General features: G+C 52.5%; 2 protein-coding genes across 9 annotated transcripts in view; both read right to left on the reverse strand.

Moving 5' to 3' along the window:
• TTC12 (tetratricopeptide repeat domain 12) overlaps window positions 1-5,365 on the reverse strand; it is a 14,164-nt gene extending 8,799 nt beyond the window's left edge. For 3 of the 4 annotated variants that reach the window (XM_063417825.1, XM_063417824.1, XM_063417826.1), the window contains exons 1-11: window positions 5,109-5,365; window positions 4,521-4,669; window positions 4,225-4,255; window positions 3,651-3,728; window positions 3,254-3,375; window positions 2,738-2,797; window positions 2,362-2,433; window positions 1,894-1,954; window positions 1,625-1,813; window positions 1,056-1,122; window positions 468-556 (exon numbers count right to left, since the gene is read on the reverse strand). In XM_063417825.1, the coding sequence (XP_063273895.1) occupies window positions 468-556; window positions 1,056-1,122; window positions 1,625-1,813; window positions 1,894-1,954; window positions 2,362-2,433; window positions 2,738-2,797; window positions 3,254-3,375; window positions 3,651-3,728; window positions 4,225-4,255; window positions 4,521-4,669; window positions 5,109-5,349 (1,159 nt within the window). In that variant the 5' untranslated portion in view covers window positions 5,350-5,365. The remainder of the gene's footprint in view (window positions 1-467; window positions 557-1,055; window positions 1,123-1,624; window positions 1,814-1,893; window positions 1,955-2,361; window positions 2,434-2,737; window positions 2,798-3,253; window positions 3,376-3,650; window positions 3,729-4,224; window positions 4,256-4,520; window positions 4,670-5,108) is intronic. The other variant, XM_063417827.1, reaches the window with a different exon arrangement.
• A 1,871-nt stretch (window positions 5,366-7,236) lies between these two features.
• Window positions 7,237-18,972, reverse strand: part of NCAM1 (neural cell adhesion molecule 1) — an 84,134-nt gene continuing 72,398 nt past the window's right edge. For 2 of the 5 annotated variants that reach the window (XM_063417815.1, XM_063417814.1), the window contains 3 exons: window positions 15,638-15,845; window positions 14,515-14,631; window positions 11,879-13,607 (listed from right to left, as the gene is read on the reverse strand). In XM_063417815.1, the coding sequence (XP_063273885.1) occupies window positions 12,752-13,607; window positions 14,515-14,631; window positions 15,638-15,845 (1,181 nt within the window). In that variant the 3' untranslated portion in view covers window positions 11,879-12,751. The other 3 variants (XM_063417819.1, XM_063417816.1, XM_063417820.1) reach the window with 3 other exon arrangements.

Here is an 18,972-nt window from a genome sequence, read left to right on the forward strand (position 1 = left end):
ACCCCACAAGTCAATGCAGACACCAATATTCTGCATTTCCACTTCACCACCCAGCCCAGCCCGTGGCTCACCCACGTGGGTATTCCCTAAAAATTCCCTACCTGCCCAAGCACTATGGATTGTTAATTCTAAACCAATCCAGCCTCCTCTTCTACAAAACTCTGCTTTTTGCAGGTGTAACTGCTTAAAACAGAGAAAATCGTGCAAGTGGTACCATTTTAAGAGCAGCAAAAATCACAGGCAATTTACTGGGAATCCACAGGGTGGATTTGAAATGCTCAGAGAATGGAAACGTCATCCTGCCAAAACTCTGGCTGCATCCAGCAGCTCCCCTGAGCAGCAAAACTTGGGCTACAACCACATCTGGAGAGGGCAGGGGCTCTGGGAGAGGGGTGGCCATGCCCAGCCCCAGAAATCTAAATTATTCACACGTGAACGGGGTGAGAGTGGAGATTCCAGGGCTTTACCATTCCCAGCACAGGCAGCTCGCCACAGCAGGAGAAGGGAAATGCACAGCTCCACCTCAGCTGGGCTTTTGCTCTCTGCACAGAAGGCCCTGGATGAGAAAAGTCACCTTGTGAACAGAGCAAAGGGTGGCTCAAAGCAGTGGGGAAATACCCAGGGAATGAAAATTTGCATGTGCTTCATCCCTCGGGTCTGTTTGCAGCCACCACCCAAAAATGGGTGAACCCTAAAAAGTCCCAGTGCTGCGTTCAGAGCTGAGCACCCAAATATCCACACAGCCCTGGGGGTGCAGCCAGAGCCCTCAGATGTTCTTTTATATTCAGGATTTTTCTGCAGACCTGCTCTCACCACCAGGGATAGGATAACTCCCCACAGAGCAGAAACAAACAGAAATCAGTGAATTCTCCTCCCTGCATCTAAGGGAGCACTGTCTGTGTCAGGGTCAGGTATAAATCCCTCCATTCAGACACTAAAATCTGGGATTACATCCTCCTCTGATCAGTCCATCTGCGTTTCAAGAGCTGATTCTGTTTCTTGCAAACAATATTCCCATTTCCCTGGGCTGGAATCCCCCTCTGGAGAGCTCTCACCCTCTGACAGTCTCGTTCCTGAGGATACTGAAGCCTTTGTTTGTCCTGAAGAAGGTTTGCCCCGTGCCTGGAAGAGACAAACAGCTCAGGTGTGTGACAGCCAGGCAGGCTCCTGCTCTTCCTGCACGGTGCTAAAAGAAAAGGTCACTGCAGCAGCAGCTCTGGGGAAAACATCACTGAAAACGGGGGAAAATTCAAGAATCAATGAAGCAGGGGTGGTTTTGAAGCTGAAAATTGCTCTAATTCATGCCTGGTGGTGTTGGCTTCAATGAGAGACTATTTAGGAAGGCTGAAACACAAAATTTGCTTTGTAACTCAATGGGCTTTAACGGAGAATTACAAATATTTATAAACAAACGAGACCCAAACCCTTAAGAACTCTCAGCACTCAGCTACAACATCAGTCTGATTCTAAAAAATGCAGTAAACGCCTACTGGCCACGCTGAAATATCCAACATTGCCAGTTTTATGTTTTAAATACAGCAACAGCTACTCTGGTCCTTTAAAATCTGCTCCTCTGCCTGGGTTACACCTCCCAAAATTAACAACTTTTGCAGCAAATACTCACAATTTTTCACAACCTCTGCCAGGAGCCTGATGCCCCCTGTGTAGTAGAGGAGTTCCTGGTCAGGGCTGCTGATTCTTTGCAGCAATTCCTGGATGGATAAAGCTGAAACATTCCCAGCCTGGGCTTCCCTCTCTGCTCTCTCCTCGTCTCTCACCCTCTTCTCCTCCAGCCTGGCCTCGCTCACACAGCCTGGGGGGTGACAGGGACACCGAGAGTGGCAGGGAAATCTGCCCCAGCAGAAAAGCAGTGTGAAAATATCTATTTCTTACCTTTGACCAGCTTTTCCTTCTGGGGATCAACCTGCAGCATCCTCTCATAGCATTGCCTGGCCTAAGGGGGAGCAGAAAAGGGCTCAGGAAGGTGATGTCAGTGAGATCCCACCCAGATCCCAAAAGGTTTTGGGGCCACAGTTGTTAATAAATGTGAAAAGTAACATTTATAGAGACGCAGATGTCAAAACTCTCAAAAAATGTCAAATATTCTCAGTCCCTACATCTGCCTGCTGTTGCAAATTTAAAGGAAATTTTCCACTGAAACCCAAGGAGCAAAAAAAACCAAACAAACAAACAAAAAAAACCCCAAAAACAACAACAACAAAAAAAACCAAACAAACAAACAAAAAAAAAAACAAAATCAGAGTTCCAGTGAGGAAACAGAAACTGAGGCATGGCATGAAACTTTCTCCCTGTCACCACCAAAGCAGAACAAAAAATATTCCCAAAATTCAGCCAGCTTACCTCAGTGAAGTGCTGCAGTGCCAGGTGAGCTTTTCCCATGAGGAAATAGGCTTTAAGGCAGTTTTTATTGCACTGAGTTAAAAAAAAAAGAAATTATTATTAGTTATGTGTTTAGAAAATTTCAGCCTTTCAGTATTTTTTCCTGAATTCTGATTAATAATTAGAGCTGCCCAAAGGGTATTTATACCATTTATTAGAGATGTCTAAAGTTTTTATGCTGAATTATTTCCCCAGAGACCCATGAAACAGGCTTGAGGTGAGGGTGAAAAGATTTCTAAAAGGTGATTATTTTCCTGTTCATTTGAGTCAAAAATGTGGATTTCTGTAAATAATGCTGATTTTAGGGGTCTTTTTCACTTGACAATTGTGGAATTACCTTTAATGCCCACTCACAGTCATTGATGGCTTTCTCATACTCATGGAGCTTCAGGTAGGCCTGAAATAAACCCCAGAAAAAGTCCAGGCAGAAGAATTAGAACCCTTCAAACAATTCCTGCTCGCTGTTGTACAAACACTGGCTAATTAAAAAGAATAAAATTAGGCTGCTGATTGGCCTGGCCAATTGATTTTTAGAGTAATTTCCATCCTTGTCTGCCATCTCCCTGGATTTTCTAATTTAGAATCAATTTAATAGAGCTCCACACACACACACACAGAGCATACGAGGCAAACAGAGAATGGAAAGCAAATATTTCACTCTACAGTTATAGCAGTGATTCCTGGAAAAGCGTTAATAAAAATAAAATCAGAGTATTTAAATGAAACTGGGAATTGGAATGGTTTTCCCCACTGGTTCTGGAGGAGCAGGGCTTCACCTTCACAAGGTTTTGGGTTTTATCCTGGCACAGCACCACAAAAACCAGCCAGAAGTGGCTCCTTCCCCTCCACTGACCTGTGCCCTGTTTGTGTAGAGCTCCTGCTTGTCCCTCAGCTTCTGCAGCCCTTCTGAGTACCTCTGGACAGCCAGGGCAAAGTCTCCTCCCCTGAAGGCTTCGTTCCCCTGCTCCTTCAGGGCTGCAGGGCACAATTGAGAACAACAATTCCCCTTTCACTGCCCCACGTGTGACCGAGGGGACAGGGAACAGGCTCTCCTGCTGGAATCATTCCCCTTCAGAGGGGAAAATGAGAATTTCCCTGTGCTCAAACTGCCTCCCAACCCAGCTGGACAGCAAGGAGAGCACGGAGAAAAGCAGGATACAGTTGGGATCCCCAACCCTGCCCCACAGCCTCCTCCAGGTCCTGGCAGGGTATTAGAGAAGGCACCAGCCTGGAAGGTTTTCAGCACTCACTGTCTGCCAGCTGCTCATTCCTCCTCCTCTGCTGGGCTCGCTCCTTGGCATCCCTCTCCAAAGCTGCCAGGAGCCCATCTTCCAGCCAGCAGGGTTGGTGGCATTTTGAGAGCAAAAAAAAAAGAGCAGACTTTATTAAAATCGAGAAAAAGCAATACTTCCTAGGGTATTGCTGAGGGATTTCTCAATAACAGCAAATACTAAGGGGACGTTTCAGCAGTTAGAGTGGAAGGTGGTGACAAGCTGTCACAGACAGTGACAATGCCACCCCTGAGGATGGGCACACCTGCCTCGCTGCAGCTCCTCTCCAGGGACAAACCAACGGGTTTGCTTTGAAATTCACAATAAAAAGCGTTCGGGTGAGGAGCCACAGCAGAACAAGGCTCCCACCTGTGAAAAACACAGCCGTGCTGGTAGGACTGGAGTGTGGGCCTGGCCCTGACTGAACTCTGCTTAAAGACACCAGAAAAAGTCACTTGGACTTTGGCAGGGGTGGGATGGGGTCTTGCACGGACTCCATCCCTGCTCAAACTGGTTTTAGAGCTGGGACAGACTGAGGGGAGCTCTGTCCTACCTGCACCCGCCTCCTCCGCCCTCGCCGGGCCCTGCAAGGACAGAAACACAGCTCAGATATTGTGGGGAGAAGCCACAGCAGCACAGGAGCGCCCGGCTGGGCTGTGCAGAGCTACAGGGAGCATCTGGGAGCGTCTGAAATATCCAGACTGACACACAGAAGGAGCATCAGCTCGACATTTAAACAAAGGATGGTACGGATTTGTTAAATCCTGACATTCCTGGCAAGTTCCCATTTGTGTCTTTAACGAGGCCTGAACTGAGCCCAGCTTTAATTTCAGAGGGAAAGGTCCTTACAGGAGTGTTGATGAGAGTTCTGTTCAGCGTGGTCCTGCTCTCCCCCTCCTCCCTGCTGCCTCCTTGCTCCCGGAGCCTTTTCTCTGTCTCAGCAATGGTTTTTTCCTGTACAGCCGAGTCCGGGGATTTCAGACCTTGCAGCAAATTGGCTAAAAAGACACATCAAAAACCCAAATAAAATACATATACACACAAGAGTTCAAACGGGGAAGCACCAGGAGTTCACAGGTGGCACCTGCCTGGAAGGCACCGCTGCCCACGGAGGTTTTTACCATAAAATCACAGGATCCCGGAATGGTTTGGGTTGGAAAAGACCTTAAACCCCCCCAGTGCCGAGGGCAGGGACACCTCCCATAGACCAGGATGCTCCAGGGTGGCTTTGGGCACTTTTAAACAAACAGAAACTTTAACGGGGCCGATTTCCCGTCACTTTCGGGAGGCACCCGCAGCTCTCAGGGAAACACTGGATAAACCCAACCAGAGCGGGGCACGGCGGGGATTCCCCTCCTTCCCACCGATGGCCCCACGGCTCCCTCTGCCCTTCCCCGGCTGCTCCCCGCGCTGCCGCCCGGCCCCGCCGCCACTCACCGACATCGTCCACGCGGCGCAGGAAGCGCTGGAAATCCGCCTCGGTGTCCTCGTCGCGCAGCATGGCCGGGGGACAGCGAGGGGACAGCGGGGACAGCGGGGACAGAGAGGGGACAGAGAGGGGACAGAGAGGGGACAGCGGGGACAGAGAGGGGACAGAGAGGGGACAGCGGGACCCGCCGGGGCTGGGCTCGAACCCGCGGCGCCGTTGCCGGGGGAACGCGTCCCACGCGGTGGGCATGGCTATGCAAATGAGAAGCGGCCGGTAAGTGGGCGGGGCATGCACATGAGATGGGCGGGGCTATGCAAACGAGGCGGCGGTTTGGCGGGAAAGCGGCAGTCCAGCCCGCGGGCTCCCGGCACTGAACCCCGGGATTATCCCGGGATTATCCCGGTTGGGAAAGGGCTCCGGCAGCACCGAGCCCACCCTGTGAGCCGTCCCCACCGTGTCTCCAGCCCAGAGCTCGGATTGCCACGTACCGGCTTTCCCGGGACACCTCCAGGGTGGGCAGCCCCTTTCAATGTTTAAACCTTTCCACGGAGAAATTCCTGCTGGTGTCCAGCCTGAAGCTTGTGGTGATTTTTATGCCAGATTCGGATCGTTTTTCTTTTCAGATCTCCCTGAAAGGCTTTGCGGATCTCTGAGAGGCGGCGGCGATGGAAGCTGTCGGCCACCGCAGGGAGCCAGAGCATCGCGGAGCTGCGCTGGCAGGGATTGCCATTCCCGGCACATCCTCACCTGGGAACGGCAAATCCTCAACCCGGGAATATCCTCACCTGGGCACATCCTCACCTGGGAACGGCACATCCTCACCCGGGAATAGCACATCCTCACCCGGGAATGGCACATCCTCACCTGGGCACATCCTCACCCGGGAATATCCTCACCCGGGAATGGCACATCCTCACCTGGGCACATCCTCACCCGGGAATATCCTCACCCGGGAATGGCACATCCTCACCCGGGAATGGCAAATCCTCACCTGGGCACATCCTCACCCACGAGGCCATAGCTGGGGCAGTGGGATGCTCAGGAATTTGGGGTTTATTTGTTATCCCACAAAACCTGGGGAATAAAGCTACACAGGGCAGCAAACGTGCAGAGGGGAGAGACACCTTTAGTCTCTGAATATTTCAAAATGCACATAAAATGATGCTCTGAAGCTCATGCATGATATTCATACACTGATGTCTTATAAAAGGCCAGGTAATTATGATTTTTAGAGGAGATGAGAGAAAGAGGCAGCACAAAAATCTCCTTCCACCTCCCTCCAGCCCCCCAGCCCTGCTCAGACTTACCCCAAATTCAGCCCGGGGGAAAAGGAGCCACACTCAGCCAAGGTGACACTGCCAGTCAGGTGCCATGGCCTTAACAGAGGGAGAGACGAGGGAAAATAAAAATTAAATGGAAATTAAAAGCTCTGAGGGTTGAAAAAATGGCTGGAGAAACACAAAAGTCTAATAAAGGATCTGTTGGTGGCTTTGCCAATGAGCACAGCCCCAGCTCCAGGGGCAGGAAAATCCCTTTTCACTGCTCAGGGAGAAGAGGGAGGAACCCCTGAGCTCCTCCGGGTTGAAGGGTGCAGAGGGGAGCCAGGGACAGGCAGGGCACAGGTTCTGTGCAGGTTCTGATGCACAGGGACTGCGGGCACTGAGGGATCCCCAAACCCCAAAGGGACAACCCCAGAGCCTCCCCTGCAACCCCAACCACAACCTGGGCCAGCTGCGGCTTCCCCACTTGAAAGCAATTGGTGTTTTTTACATTAAATGGTCGGGGAGGGACTTAGAAAGGTCTTTTTCAGCTAAATGGAAACTTCTGTGTGAAAATCAACTCTGGAATTTGTGAAGATAAAGAAACCCTCCCCTCCCCGTAATCCCCAGAGTAAAAAATCAAAACTTGGTCAATTGGGTCAATTTTTAGCTAGAATTTAGAAAACGATCAAGACTTAAAAATGAATTAATTGGATAAATTAATTACAGTCAAACCTCATTAAGTTCAGGCCCCCAGTTCAGGCTGGGCAGAGGTCACCTCTTACACCCAGTCACACTTCCCACAGAGAACAGCAAAATGCCTTTCTAGAGGGGATAAAGCTCCACAGCAGCTGTGAAACTGCATTTCTGTGTTTGTTATGTCCTGGAGATAAGTAAATAAATATAGAGGGACAAAGAAATAAACTTTAAAGTGCTTTTAGTGCCACTTGGTTGGGATGAGCAGCAGGACCCGGTGCTGGCCCTGGCAGAGCAGCTAAAGAAGGGCAGACTGCAGGCATCAGCTTTTTTTTCTTCTTTTTTTGTAGTTTTTATTTGAACACAGTATTCTGACAGAATGCAAAGTCAAAATCCTCAGTTAGTATCAGTATTTACACCAGTGAGAATGGGGATAAAGGTGGAGTCGATGTTTCACTCGGTAAAAAGATTTTTTGTTTTTTTCTTTTTTTAACAAGATAGAAGGCCCCCAAAAGTAGGGAATGCTGGGGAAGGATGGCCATGGAGGGGCTGAGAACAACTATCAAAACAGCCTGGTGGTGAAAAATGTGGGGTTTGAAGGCTCCATAGAAAAGTGTGAGAAGAAAACGCCACTCTGGAAGCCGACGGGCGGGATGCACTATTGTCACCTGTACGAATGGTGCAGCACGAGATGGCAGCGCTCCTGTGGCACTGGGGACGGGCACGGGCGGGCGTGGCACTGCCACCAGCCCAGGGATGGGCACATGGAACAGCCATGGCAGTGCCACCAACCCCAGGGATGGACACACAGCCATGGCAGTGCCACCAACCTTGGCGCAGCTGTGGCACTGCCACCAGCCCAGGGATGGGCACATGGAACAGCCAGGGCAGTGCCACCAACCCTGCGGCAGCTGTGGCATTGCCACCAACCCCAAGGATGGACACAGAGCCATGGCAGTGCCACTAACCCTGGGGATGGACACATGGAACAGCCATGGCAGTGCCACCAACCCTGGGGCAGCCACAGCAGTGCCACCAACTCCAGGGATAGACACAGAGCCATGGCAGTGCCACCAACCCTGGGGACAGACACATGGAACAGCCATGGCAGTGCCACCAGCCCCAGGGATGGACACATGGAACAGCCAGGGCAGTGCCACCAACCCCAGAACAGCCATGGCACTGCCACCAGCCCTGAGGATGGACACATGGAACAGCCGTGGCACTGCCACCAAGCTCAGGCTGGTCCCCTCCCCCTGAGGGGACAGATCAAAGCCACGAGGCTGCAGCTGGCTGGGAAGGGGGTGCTTGGAAATGAAATAGGAAATTATTTGCTGTTAAAGGCGATGTGAACCCACCACAGGTGAGGGAAGGAGCTGCTGGACACTGCTCGGGGCTCCCTCCTGCCTCCAGCCACCCCAGACCAGAGCTTTGGGACAGAAGGGACCTGAAAGCCCAGCCAGAGCCACCCCCAAAGTGTCACTGGGGGCTGGGCTCGGAGCTCGTCCTCTTTTGGGACAAAAACGCCAATCCAGTCTCCCCAGTTCCCGCCTGGCAGGTTTTTGGGAATGGTGCTGTGTCTCCTAGCAGTGCTCAGCTTTGGGCTTACAGCACTCACAGGGGACAGGAGCAGCCAGGATCTGGCACCAAAGGGACGAGCTGTGCCCACCCAGGGGAGGGAGGCACCGCTGCTGCCCAGCCCTGCCCAGCTGCATTTGAGCGATTCGTTTCTTTGGGGAAAGAAAGGAATCCTTGGGACCACGAGCCCGAGGTCCCCAGGGCTGGGGGACACTGCTGTGTCACCCAAGGGCTGGCTGTGACACCAGGCTGGGAATGAGGCCCCGTCCTACCCAACCCCAGGCAGGACGGGCAGGGGAGCCTCAGCCCCAGCTCCAGCCCGGCCCGTGGCCCCAGGAGCTGAGGAAAACAAAACGCAAGAAACCCCACACTTAGCGAATGACAAGAGCACTGTTTGTCACAGCTGGAGATGGTGAGATGCCGCTGGAACAGACTGCAAATTCCCAAGGAACACACGGATACAGCCTCCACACCCCGCTCACCCTCCTGCCAACGCCACACTCAGCTCCGCTTGCTTTTCTCATTTAAAGGCTTCTGCTCTTTGTAAGAGTTGTTCTCTTTCTGTTTGTTGTTGTTCTTTTTAAAATTATTTTTATTATTATTTTTAAATTATTTTAATTCCTGAATATTTTTTTTTGTTTTGTTTCTCAAATCTGAACTAGCGCTACACCTTCCACATCCAAACTATGTTGAAGCTTTTATTATTTCAATACTATGACAAAAAACACGGTTCACACTAAAATAGTCACGCACCCACAGTGCACAAGCTTGCAGATCTAAAGTAGAATTAAAAAAAAAATAAAGGGAAAATAAAATAAAATAAAAAATTAAAAAAAAAAGGAAATAATACCCAAAACCCCAACAGGAGGAACATCTCTATACAATGGGCTGGTCTCTCCCTACACTCCTCTGCCTTCCTTCTGCTCAGAGCTTTTTCACCCCCAAATCTCAGTGTTGCCTCATGATTCCTGATGATAAATCTCATTAATCAGCTCCCCAACCCCAAATCTCAGTGTTGCTCCATGATTCCTGATGATAAATCCCATTAATCAACTCTCCAACCCCAAATCTCAGTGCTGCTCCACGATTCCTGGAAGGATCTCCATGGATCACCTGGTGGAGCTGGACCTGCAGGAAGGGGCTGGAATCTGCCCAGCACCTTTGGGGGAAAAAAAAAATCTTTGCTTTTATTTTTTTTAGGGTTTTCTTTTGTTTTTTTTAGGGTCAGAGGACATGGCATTTACTGAAATTGTAGACTGATATTGGAACTCACTGAAACTGGAATTTATTTGAAATTGGTGTTTACTGAAATTGGGATTTTCTGAAACTGGAATTTACTTTAATTGAGATTTTCTAAGATTGATCTTTTCCAAAACTGGGATTTTTCCAAAACTGTGATTTGCTGAGATTGGATTTTACTGAAATTGGGATTTTCTGAAACTGGAATTTACTTTAACTGGGATTTTCCAAGATGGATCTTTTCCAAAACTGGGATTTTTCCAAAACTGTGATTTGCTGAGATTGGATTTTACTGAAATTGGGATTTTCTGAAACTGGAATTTACTTTAACTGGGATTTTCCAAGATGGATCTTTTCCAAAACTGGGATTTTTCCAAAACTGGGATTTTCTGAGATTGGAATTTACTGGAATTGGGATTTTCTGCCGTGATCACGAGGGGTGGATTTGGTCACACACCTGAGCCCAGACCAGCCCAAACTGTCCAACCTCCCTTGTGCTCCCCAGAGCTCCGGGAGGGTTCTGTGAAGGAAAGGGGAGAATGTCCTAAAAAAGCAGAGATGATATTTCTCTTATGCAGTCAGGCCCAGGTCCAGCAAGGGACTTCAAACTAAATTTAAGCACAGAAGGATTTTCTCCAGCAATTCCCTCACCCCCAGCAGGTTTGGGCATTGCTGGGTAAAGCCCTTGACTGGTGGCAGTGGTTTGAACACCCCCACCCCCCAAAAAAAACCCCAAACCCAACCCCAGCATCGCTTTTCTTCTTACTCCAGTAAGAAATAATAATAATAATAATAACAATAATAATAATAATAACAATAATTAAGAAAAGAGAAAAGGGGAAACGACTACTGTAAACATCCATGGTTGAAAATGTCTCCCTTTGCAAAGCAAGCATGCTGCTACCCTAGTGTCTACAGGACTGGATTGAGTGAAAAACCAAAAAAAGGAAAAAAAAAAAGAGAAAAAAAGAAAAAAAAAAGGCAGCTATTTTACACATCCATTTCAACACAACAAAAGTTTAAAAAATATCTGTCAATTGTAAACACTGGAAAGAACCGAAGTTGGCAAAAAAAAAACAACCCAAAAATTGAATGTAAAATTGAAAAAGAAATGTAGAGTCTGAATACTGCAAATTGAAATACATCCCCCAAAGCTGCAATTTTGGCATTCTTCCTAAAAAAACAGATAATAATAAACCCCAAATAAAGGTCTAACGTGGCGAGCAGGATTCAGTCACAAAGAGCTCGAGACACTTTGCATACTGACCAGATACAAGGTGAACAGAAATTATAACTTATTTATGAGGCTTTACATATTTCAAACTCGACTGAAAAGTATAAAAATAAATTGTGGACTTTGTTCTTTAAGCACCAGCTGTGCCCAGCAGCACAGTGGTTATCTCTGCTATACTAACAAAGGAAACAACAGGGTCTCTTTTCACTTTTTTTTGTCTTTTTTTGTGGTTTTTTTGTGTCTAGGACTACTTGATTTTGAGCTTCCCAACCGCATTGCAACCAGCATTGCAATGTTTGCTTGTTTGAATATACACAGGGCTGGCTGAGCCCTGATTTGGTGACGGGTTTAACCCTGTTTTTAACATGTTTTACTTTTTAAAAGCAAGTGCACAACGAATAGAACCTGTTTAGGAATCTCAAAGAAACCAAAAAAACAGAAATTAAAACAGAACAAAAAGAGAAAAAGAAGAAAAGGAAAAAAGAGACATTCCCTCCCTCCCCCCATTTATGCATTTTTTTTTTTTCTGGTTGGTTTGTTCGTTTTTCTTTTTTAAAAAAAGGCAACAGACACTAGAGGAATGAGATGGGTGTGTGGGTTGTGATTTGAATGCTCGGGTGGAGGTTTCTGCCGTCCCCTCTGCGGTGCTGATCATGCTTTGCTCTCGCCCTCGTTTGTTTGTGTGGCTTCGTTGGGCACCGTCTTCACTTCTGCCGGGGGGCTCTTCCTGTCCTGCCCGGCGCCTTTGTCCTCTGCCGGAGTTTTCCTGGGGAGAAGCACCACAAGGACAGAGTTTAGAGGCACAGAACGCCTGGGCTGGCTCAGCCACGGGCACAAATGGATCTGGGGGAGCAGAACCGGCATTTCCTGGCGCAGGAATGAGGAAAACCGAGCTCAGCTCCCCCACCCTGGGTCAGTTAGTTCTAGATTAACTTTTCTTGTTTTGGGTTTTCCTGCCCTGGGTTGGCTCAGGGCTCAGGAACCTCACAGAGCTGCAGAAGGATTTGGCTTTAGCACCCAGACTCCCTGATAATTCAGCAGAAATCCCAATTTTTTATGTTCCTACAGGAAGCCAGTCCTGAGAACCCCAGGATGGTGGAGAAAGGGGAGCACAGGAGACAGGAATTCTGTCAGGGACATTTTCACAGGCGTGAGGGAGGTGAGCACCCTCAGAGGTGACACCTGCCAGCCCAGCCAGAGTCCAACACCTGCAGCACAGCTGGAACCCTCCCCCAGGTGCTGTTTTCTCTCTCCTGCCCAACTCGGGGTGTTGCCCCCATCTCTCAGCCAGGCTCACACTGCCCCGGCCTGGGGACAGCCCCAGAGGTCCCAGTGCTGTCACCCTGCCCAGCCTGGCCCTGAGCCTCTCCTCTGACCTGCAGGGATGGCACCTGGGGCTGTGCAGAACCTCAGCACCCTGAGGAAAGCTCTGTGCACCAAACCGGACTGTTCCTGCTCTTCCTTACAAAACAATAACCCAGGACAGACAGAGCTGCCCAAAAGCCTAAAGAACAACAAATCCCTGATCAACTCCAGCCTCCTTCCCTCTGCCCCCCTGGCACAGCCTCCTCCTGCCCTCCTCCTGCCACCTTCCAAGCCAAGCCCCGCGGGCTCTCGGGTGAGTTAGTTGGCTAAAGGAAACAGATTAGTCAAGAGAACACCCAACAGAGGACACAGCACGAGCACCAGGGCACGAGGGACACAGCACACAACCAACACAAGAGTAAAGGTGGCCGTACTCGGTCTTTGCGGGGCCAGAGCTGTCTGCAGCGGCAGCAGCAGGCTCGGGGGCTTGCCCACCAGCCCCGCTGGCAGCAGGAGGAGAGGCAGTGCCAAGAGCTGCAAAAACATCCTTTGCAAGGTCAATGTCTGGTGGCTTGAAGGTCCCTTCGTCCATTTTAAAGTCCTCGTTCTGCGAGGGGTTGGCGGCGCTGCCCGAGGCAGCCTCGCTCTTCACGTTGCTCGGGTTCTTGGGGGTCTCTGCGGGGCTCTTCACCGTGCTGGGCTGCACGGGCTCCTTCTCGGGGCTCTTGGCCGCCTCCTGCTTGGGCTCCGAGGGAGCCGGAGGGCTGGCGAGGCTGGCAGGGCTGGGGGCGGCCGCCTTGCTCCCGGCCTTGGCGGCGTCGGCCGCGGCGGCGCTGGGGCTGAGCACGGCCTGCCCCGGCAGGACACTTGAAGATAAATTAGCGGTGGCCGGAGCAGAGCTGGGGGTGTCGCTGAGATCAACGAGAGGGGCCACTCTGGGGGTGGACGAGGGCGGTGGCGAGGACACCGCGGTGGTGGCGGTGGTGGCACCTTTGGCCGGCGTGGCCTGGGCCGGGGCCGCGGTGTCGGCGTCGGGCGCGGCCGGCGGGGCGGCGCTGGAGGTCAGCGTGGTGCTCTCGCTGGTGGGGCTGTTCTGGGCAGTGGCAAAGGTTTCAGTGATTGTGTCAGAGTTAGTGGTGCCCGTGGTGACCGAAGGCAGCATGTCCTCCACGGTGGCCGCGGTGTCGGCGGGGTGCCTGCGAGGGGGACACGGGGACGAGAGAGAGAGAAAGGAGGAGAGGGAGAGAGAGAGAGAAAGAGAGAAAATGAAGGCCCGAAACGACAGCAGGGAGAGGGGGCAGAGAGGGAGAGTGAGGACAGCACACACACGTGACATGGAGAGGAACCCAGGAGCAGAGACTCGCAGAGGTCAGACATGCAAAGGGATGGCTGAGGATAATCAGGAGGAGAAAATAAAGCCGAGAGGACGTGACCTGCAGGCATGGCTTGTTCACGTGGAGAGTTTGGGCTCAGGTGGATGGGTCCTGTCAGCTTGCAGAGACTCTTCTCACCTAAAGCTCCCCTCTCAGCCTCTCCAGGCAGCTCTGCCAGCTCCCTGAGCCTGCAGCCCCTGTGCCACCAACACCGCACGGTGCAGCCCTCACCCTGTCCTGCCCTTGTGCTGCAGGTCTGTGTGAAGCCTGCACAGCCCCATCACACCCCATCCCTTCTCTCACACACACGAGCGCAGCCTCAGCCCCCTCGGGCTCCCAGCTCTCTCTCAGGGTGCTCGGCCTCGCCGTGGCTCCACATCCAGGGAGGGTCTCTCCCCACGGGTCCAGGCTCCCACCCAGCACTGCTGGGACAGGGCTCGCTGCCAGCTGGGGCTGGCTTTGCTCTGGATCCTTGGCAGTGGCCCTGGACACTGCTGCATCTCCACACTGGACAGGCTGGCAGAGCCCTTCGGCAAACACTGCTCCTTCCCCTTTCCCTTCCAGTGCTGGAAACTGCAACCACTGAAGCTTGAGAGGAGGCACTTCCTCACTGGCACGTGGAGATTTTACCTTTCTTCCTCTCTTCCTGCCCTAACTGGTGTTCCTGAGGGATTAGGGCAGCTGAGGGCAATGCAGTGACCCTGTGCTAGGGCTGCCTAAGGCCACATACTCTGGCTCTGTCAGCGGGGTGGTCTCGTTGGGCTCCGTGTGCTTCCCCCCGTCGTGGTTGGGGGTCCTCTCCTCCTCCGTCCGCACCTCCACGATGGGCTCCTTGGACTCATCCTTCCTGCAACGAGGGAACGGCACGGGAGTGACGGTGCTGCTGCAAGGACAGCCTGGCCACGGGGACACGCCGGGGACACACCGGGGACACACCCGGAGTGACGGTGCTGCTGCAAGGACAGCCTGGCCACGGGGACACGCCGGGGACACACCGGGGACACACCCGGAGTGACGGTGCTGCTGCAAGGACAGCCTGGCCACGGGGACACACCGGGGACACACCTGGAGTGACGGTGCTGCTGCAAGGACAGCCTGGCCACGGGGACACACCGGGGACACACCGGGGACACACCGGGAGCGGGGCTGCTCCTGCCACCAGGCACCCCCAGACACAGCTCCAGTCGTGTCCAGCACCGGGGGTCCAGAACTGGGATTACTGGGATGTCCAGCACTGGGATGACTGGGGTGTCCAGCACTGGGGTGTCCAGAACTGGGATGTCCAGCAGTGGGATGTCCAGCAGTGGGATGACTGGGATGTCCAGAACTGGGGGGTCCAGCACTGGGATGATCAGCACCGGGATGATTAGCACTGGGATGTCCAGCAGTGCGATGTCCAGCAGTGGGATGTCCAGCACTGGGAGGACTGGGATGACTGGGATGATCAGCACCGGGATGATTGGCACTGAGATGTCCAGCACTGGGATGATCAGTACTGGGATGACTCAGATGTCCAGCACTGGAGTGACTGGGATGCCCAGCACTGGGGGGTCCAGCACTGGGATGACTGGGATGTCCAGCACTGGGATGTCCAGCACTGGGATGACTGGGATGACTGGGATGACTGGGATGTCCAGCACTGGGATGTCCAGCATTGGGATGTCCAGCACTGCAGCCTCCTATTTTACAGCCAACAAAAACCAAGACGAAACCCCAGAAGAACAACTCCAAGCCCCCCTTCCTGCCAGCACCCCCAGCCCCCTCCCCGCAGAGACGAGGCCCCCCAGCCCCTGTGCAGCCCCCTGGCCGTGGAGGGGGACCCCGAGGGGGGATTTTTTTGGGGCAGTACTCACGAGAAGGCCGCCTTGCCCTCCTCCATGTCCTTGCCCTTGGCGCCCGGGCCGGACTTGCCGCACAGGTTGACGGCGATGCACATGAGCAGCCCGCACTTGTTCAGGAAGTAGCAGGTGACATCCACGGCCACCAGCAGCGCCACGAACACCACCACCAGGATGCCGATGATGGCAGCAGTGCCCAGCCCCGAGGTAGGGCTGGTGCTGGCTTCAGACACCAAGGGAGAGAAGAAGAGAAGGTGTTCGGGTTAAAATCTGGGGGTTTAGGGCTCAGATTTGGCTGCACTTCAGTTGTTTTTTTAGGAATTCCACCCTCCTGTATCAGCCCTGTGCAATAACCAGTGCTTTATCCTACATCTGGACCTGGTGGGGCTTTTCCCATCCCTGCTGGGATAAAGCCTGGGAGCAGAATCTCCTCCTGCTGTGCACACACCCAGCAGGGCTCCTGCCTCCCTCCACCTCCTCCTCCTCAAGAGGAAGGCCCGGAGTGGCTCTGGCACCGGCCCAAGGAGCAGGGGGAGCAAAGCCCAGACCCTGCAGCAGGGTTTTCCCTGGAAGCAAAGCCCAGACTCTGCAGCAGGGTTTTTTCTGGTGGGACACAAATCACTGGGCGATGCTCAGAGCTGCTGATCCCGAGGGGGTGACAGTGAATTAAAGCCCTCCCTGGAGCTCAGTGAGACCCAGCTCTCCAGAATGTGCTGATGGCTCCCCAGCCTCTCCCATCCCAGCCCCAGGAGCCCCAAACCCTTGGGATCTTTGCTCTACAGAACCCCCAGCAGAGCCCCTTCATCCCCCTAACCCCACTGACAGTGGCTTGGATGGTGGGAAGAGCCCTGCCAGGGCTCCAGACAGAGCCAGACCCTCTGCCACGCACTGGTTTGTTCAAAAACAGGAGGCAGAGAGGTGGTGTTGCCTTTTGTTACCCCCAGATGGATCAAGGAACGCAGATTCCAGCAGGAAAAGTACAGAAAAGCCACTGTGAGGCACCTGCCTGACACTGGGATCACCAGCCCAGCCCCTGGCCAGCAGAACAGTGTCCCCCAGCCCAGCCCCTGCACAGTCCCTGAATTCACCACCCTCTGATGCCTGCAGGGAGGGAGGAGGGCACGGAGGGGTTTTCCCTCTTCTGATGTGCTCAGGGCCCTGGCGTGGATGGCTCTGCCACTGAGGTGCTCCTGGAGCTGTCACCCTGGCCAGGCTCCTGAGGGGGAGCCAAGGGGAGCCTCATCCCAGGCAGGATCACAGCATCACCCTCCCCTGGGAGCCTCCAGAGCTGGGATTTTCCCCTTCTGGGAAATTCCACTCACACCAGAGTGCTGCTCTTTGCCTCCTCTCCCCTCCCAGCTTTTCCAGGAGCTGCCACCCCCAAATTCCTGCTCTGACAGGCACAGACCCCTCTGCTCCCCCCAGAGCCCAGGGACAGCCCTGAGCAGGAGCAGCCTCCCCTCCCTGCTCCTCTGCCCCGGCAGGAGGAGGAGGATGGACGGGGAGAACCAGGGCAGGCCTGCAGAGGAATGTCCCTGTTTTTGTGCTATTCCGGGATTTTACACCTCAGACAATGAAACTGGGCCAAGGTAATTGCCTGCAATTTGGGTTTCTAGGCTGCTCAGGGAGCCCTGCAATTTGCAGGAACTTTCGAACCTCTTGCATTAGCTGTGGCTTCATAAATCCTAATTCATGGCATGAACTGATGTTCCAAACCTCCCAGGGACTGGCAGTAAGGAAACAAAAATCATACAAAAATCCTCCAGACCCCCTGAACTTGGGAGGCTCTTGGTGCTGCCTTTCCCTTCCCTTGTAAAGGAATTCTGCTGTTCCCATAAAATGCAGGAATCATAGTGGAGATCATTCTTTTCACAGACTGGCCCATCTGATTAAATGAAACTGCTCTCCAAATACTTTCAAGAACCATTCCCTCCATCCTGTAGCTGGATTTATGTTGTACTTAATGAAACTAATATTTAGACATCCCTAAAGGCTTTGCTGGGGCCTGGAACAACTCTGTGTACAAGAGAAATGGATAAATAAATGGGCTGTGGAGCAGCTGCTCACACTGTGTGTATGAAATCAAGGTAATAAATTGGTGTTGGACACTTCTGACCTGATCCACATCCAACCCTTCCATTAATCCCCCTTTGCCATTCTCAGGACTAAGAGAAATAACATTTCCACCGGTTAAAGAAGGAAACACAAACCATTAAAGAACTTCTGGAGTCCTTAATTCTAAAGAAGTGAAGAATTTATTAATTACAAATTATGTTTTCCAATGGAAAATGAGCTTCCTGCAAGACTGGCTTTTTGAATCCCCCTCACTTTACAGAGCACAGGAAAATCACCCAGCAGTTTTATTTCTGTACAAAAACTGCCCTGCCAGAGAGAGCTCAGCTGCTCTTCCTAGGGGGGTCTCAGCCAGAGAATGTCCAGGCACAGGCAGAGAGACCAAAAGGGATGGAGAGAAGCAGGTGGGGCTCTGGGCATTCCAAAGGTCCTACAGGATTTGGCAAAAGAAAGAAGAACTGACAAAAACAAATAAAAATCTGTTCTGAGCAAAGCCCAGGAGAACAGCTCTGCGTTCCCGGGGGATGCCAACAGCTCTGTTTGCACACAGGCAGAAATTTCCTTTGCACGGGGTTTTCACAGAGCTGCTCCCTCAGACACTGCCCAGCTCCCCGTGGGGACAAGGCCCCTCTGTGCCAGTGTCCCCAGCTCTGCCAGTGACACAAATCCAGGTTTCAGCACCCGTGGGTGAGCACACAGAGCCTGGGAGCTCTGCCTGGGGCAGGGCAGTGGGGATTTCCCAGCCCTGCTCTCAATTCCTGCTGCCCTGAGACCTCTGCTGTGACTCAGGAATGTCAGGGGATCACAAAAACCCAGAATGGGACCTTAAATCCCCTCCATTCCACCCCTGCCCTGTCCAGGGACACCTCCCAGGCTGCTCCCAGCCCTGTCCAGCCTGGCCTTGGGCACTGCCAGGGGCAGCCACAGCTGCTCTGGGAATCCCATCCCAGCCCCTCCTCACCTCCACAAGGCAGAATTCCTTCCCAAGACCCCACCTAACCCTGCACTCTGTCAGTTCAAAGCCTTTCCCCCCTTCCTGTCCCTCCATCCCTTGGGGATAATCCCTCTCCCCTTCTCCTGTCAGCTCCTTCAGGTCCTGCAAGGGGCAGCTGGGTCACCCCAGAGCTCCTCCTGTCCAGGCTGAACACAGAGTGACACCAAAATCCCAACCACACCCCTGGCCCAAGGGCCCACCCCACTCCAGCAGCTCCAAGAGCCAGGAGAAGCTGTTCCTAAACCCTTTTAGATAAAACCTTCTTTTATCCCCCAGAACCTTG

This window comes from Prinia subflava, chromosome 22, assembly GCF_021018805.1.
Source record: "Prinia subflava isolate CZ2003 ecotype Zambia chromosome 22, Cam_Psub_1.2, whole genome shotgun sequence".
NCBI classification, from domain to species: domain Eukaryota; kingdom Metazoa; phylum Chordata; class Aves; order Passeriformes; family Cisticolidae; genus Prinia; species Prinia subflava.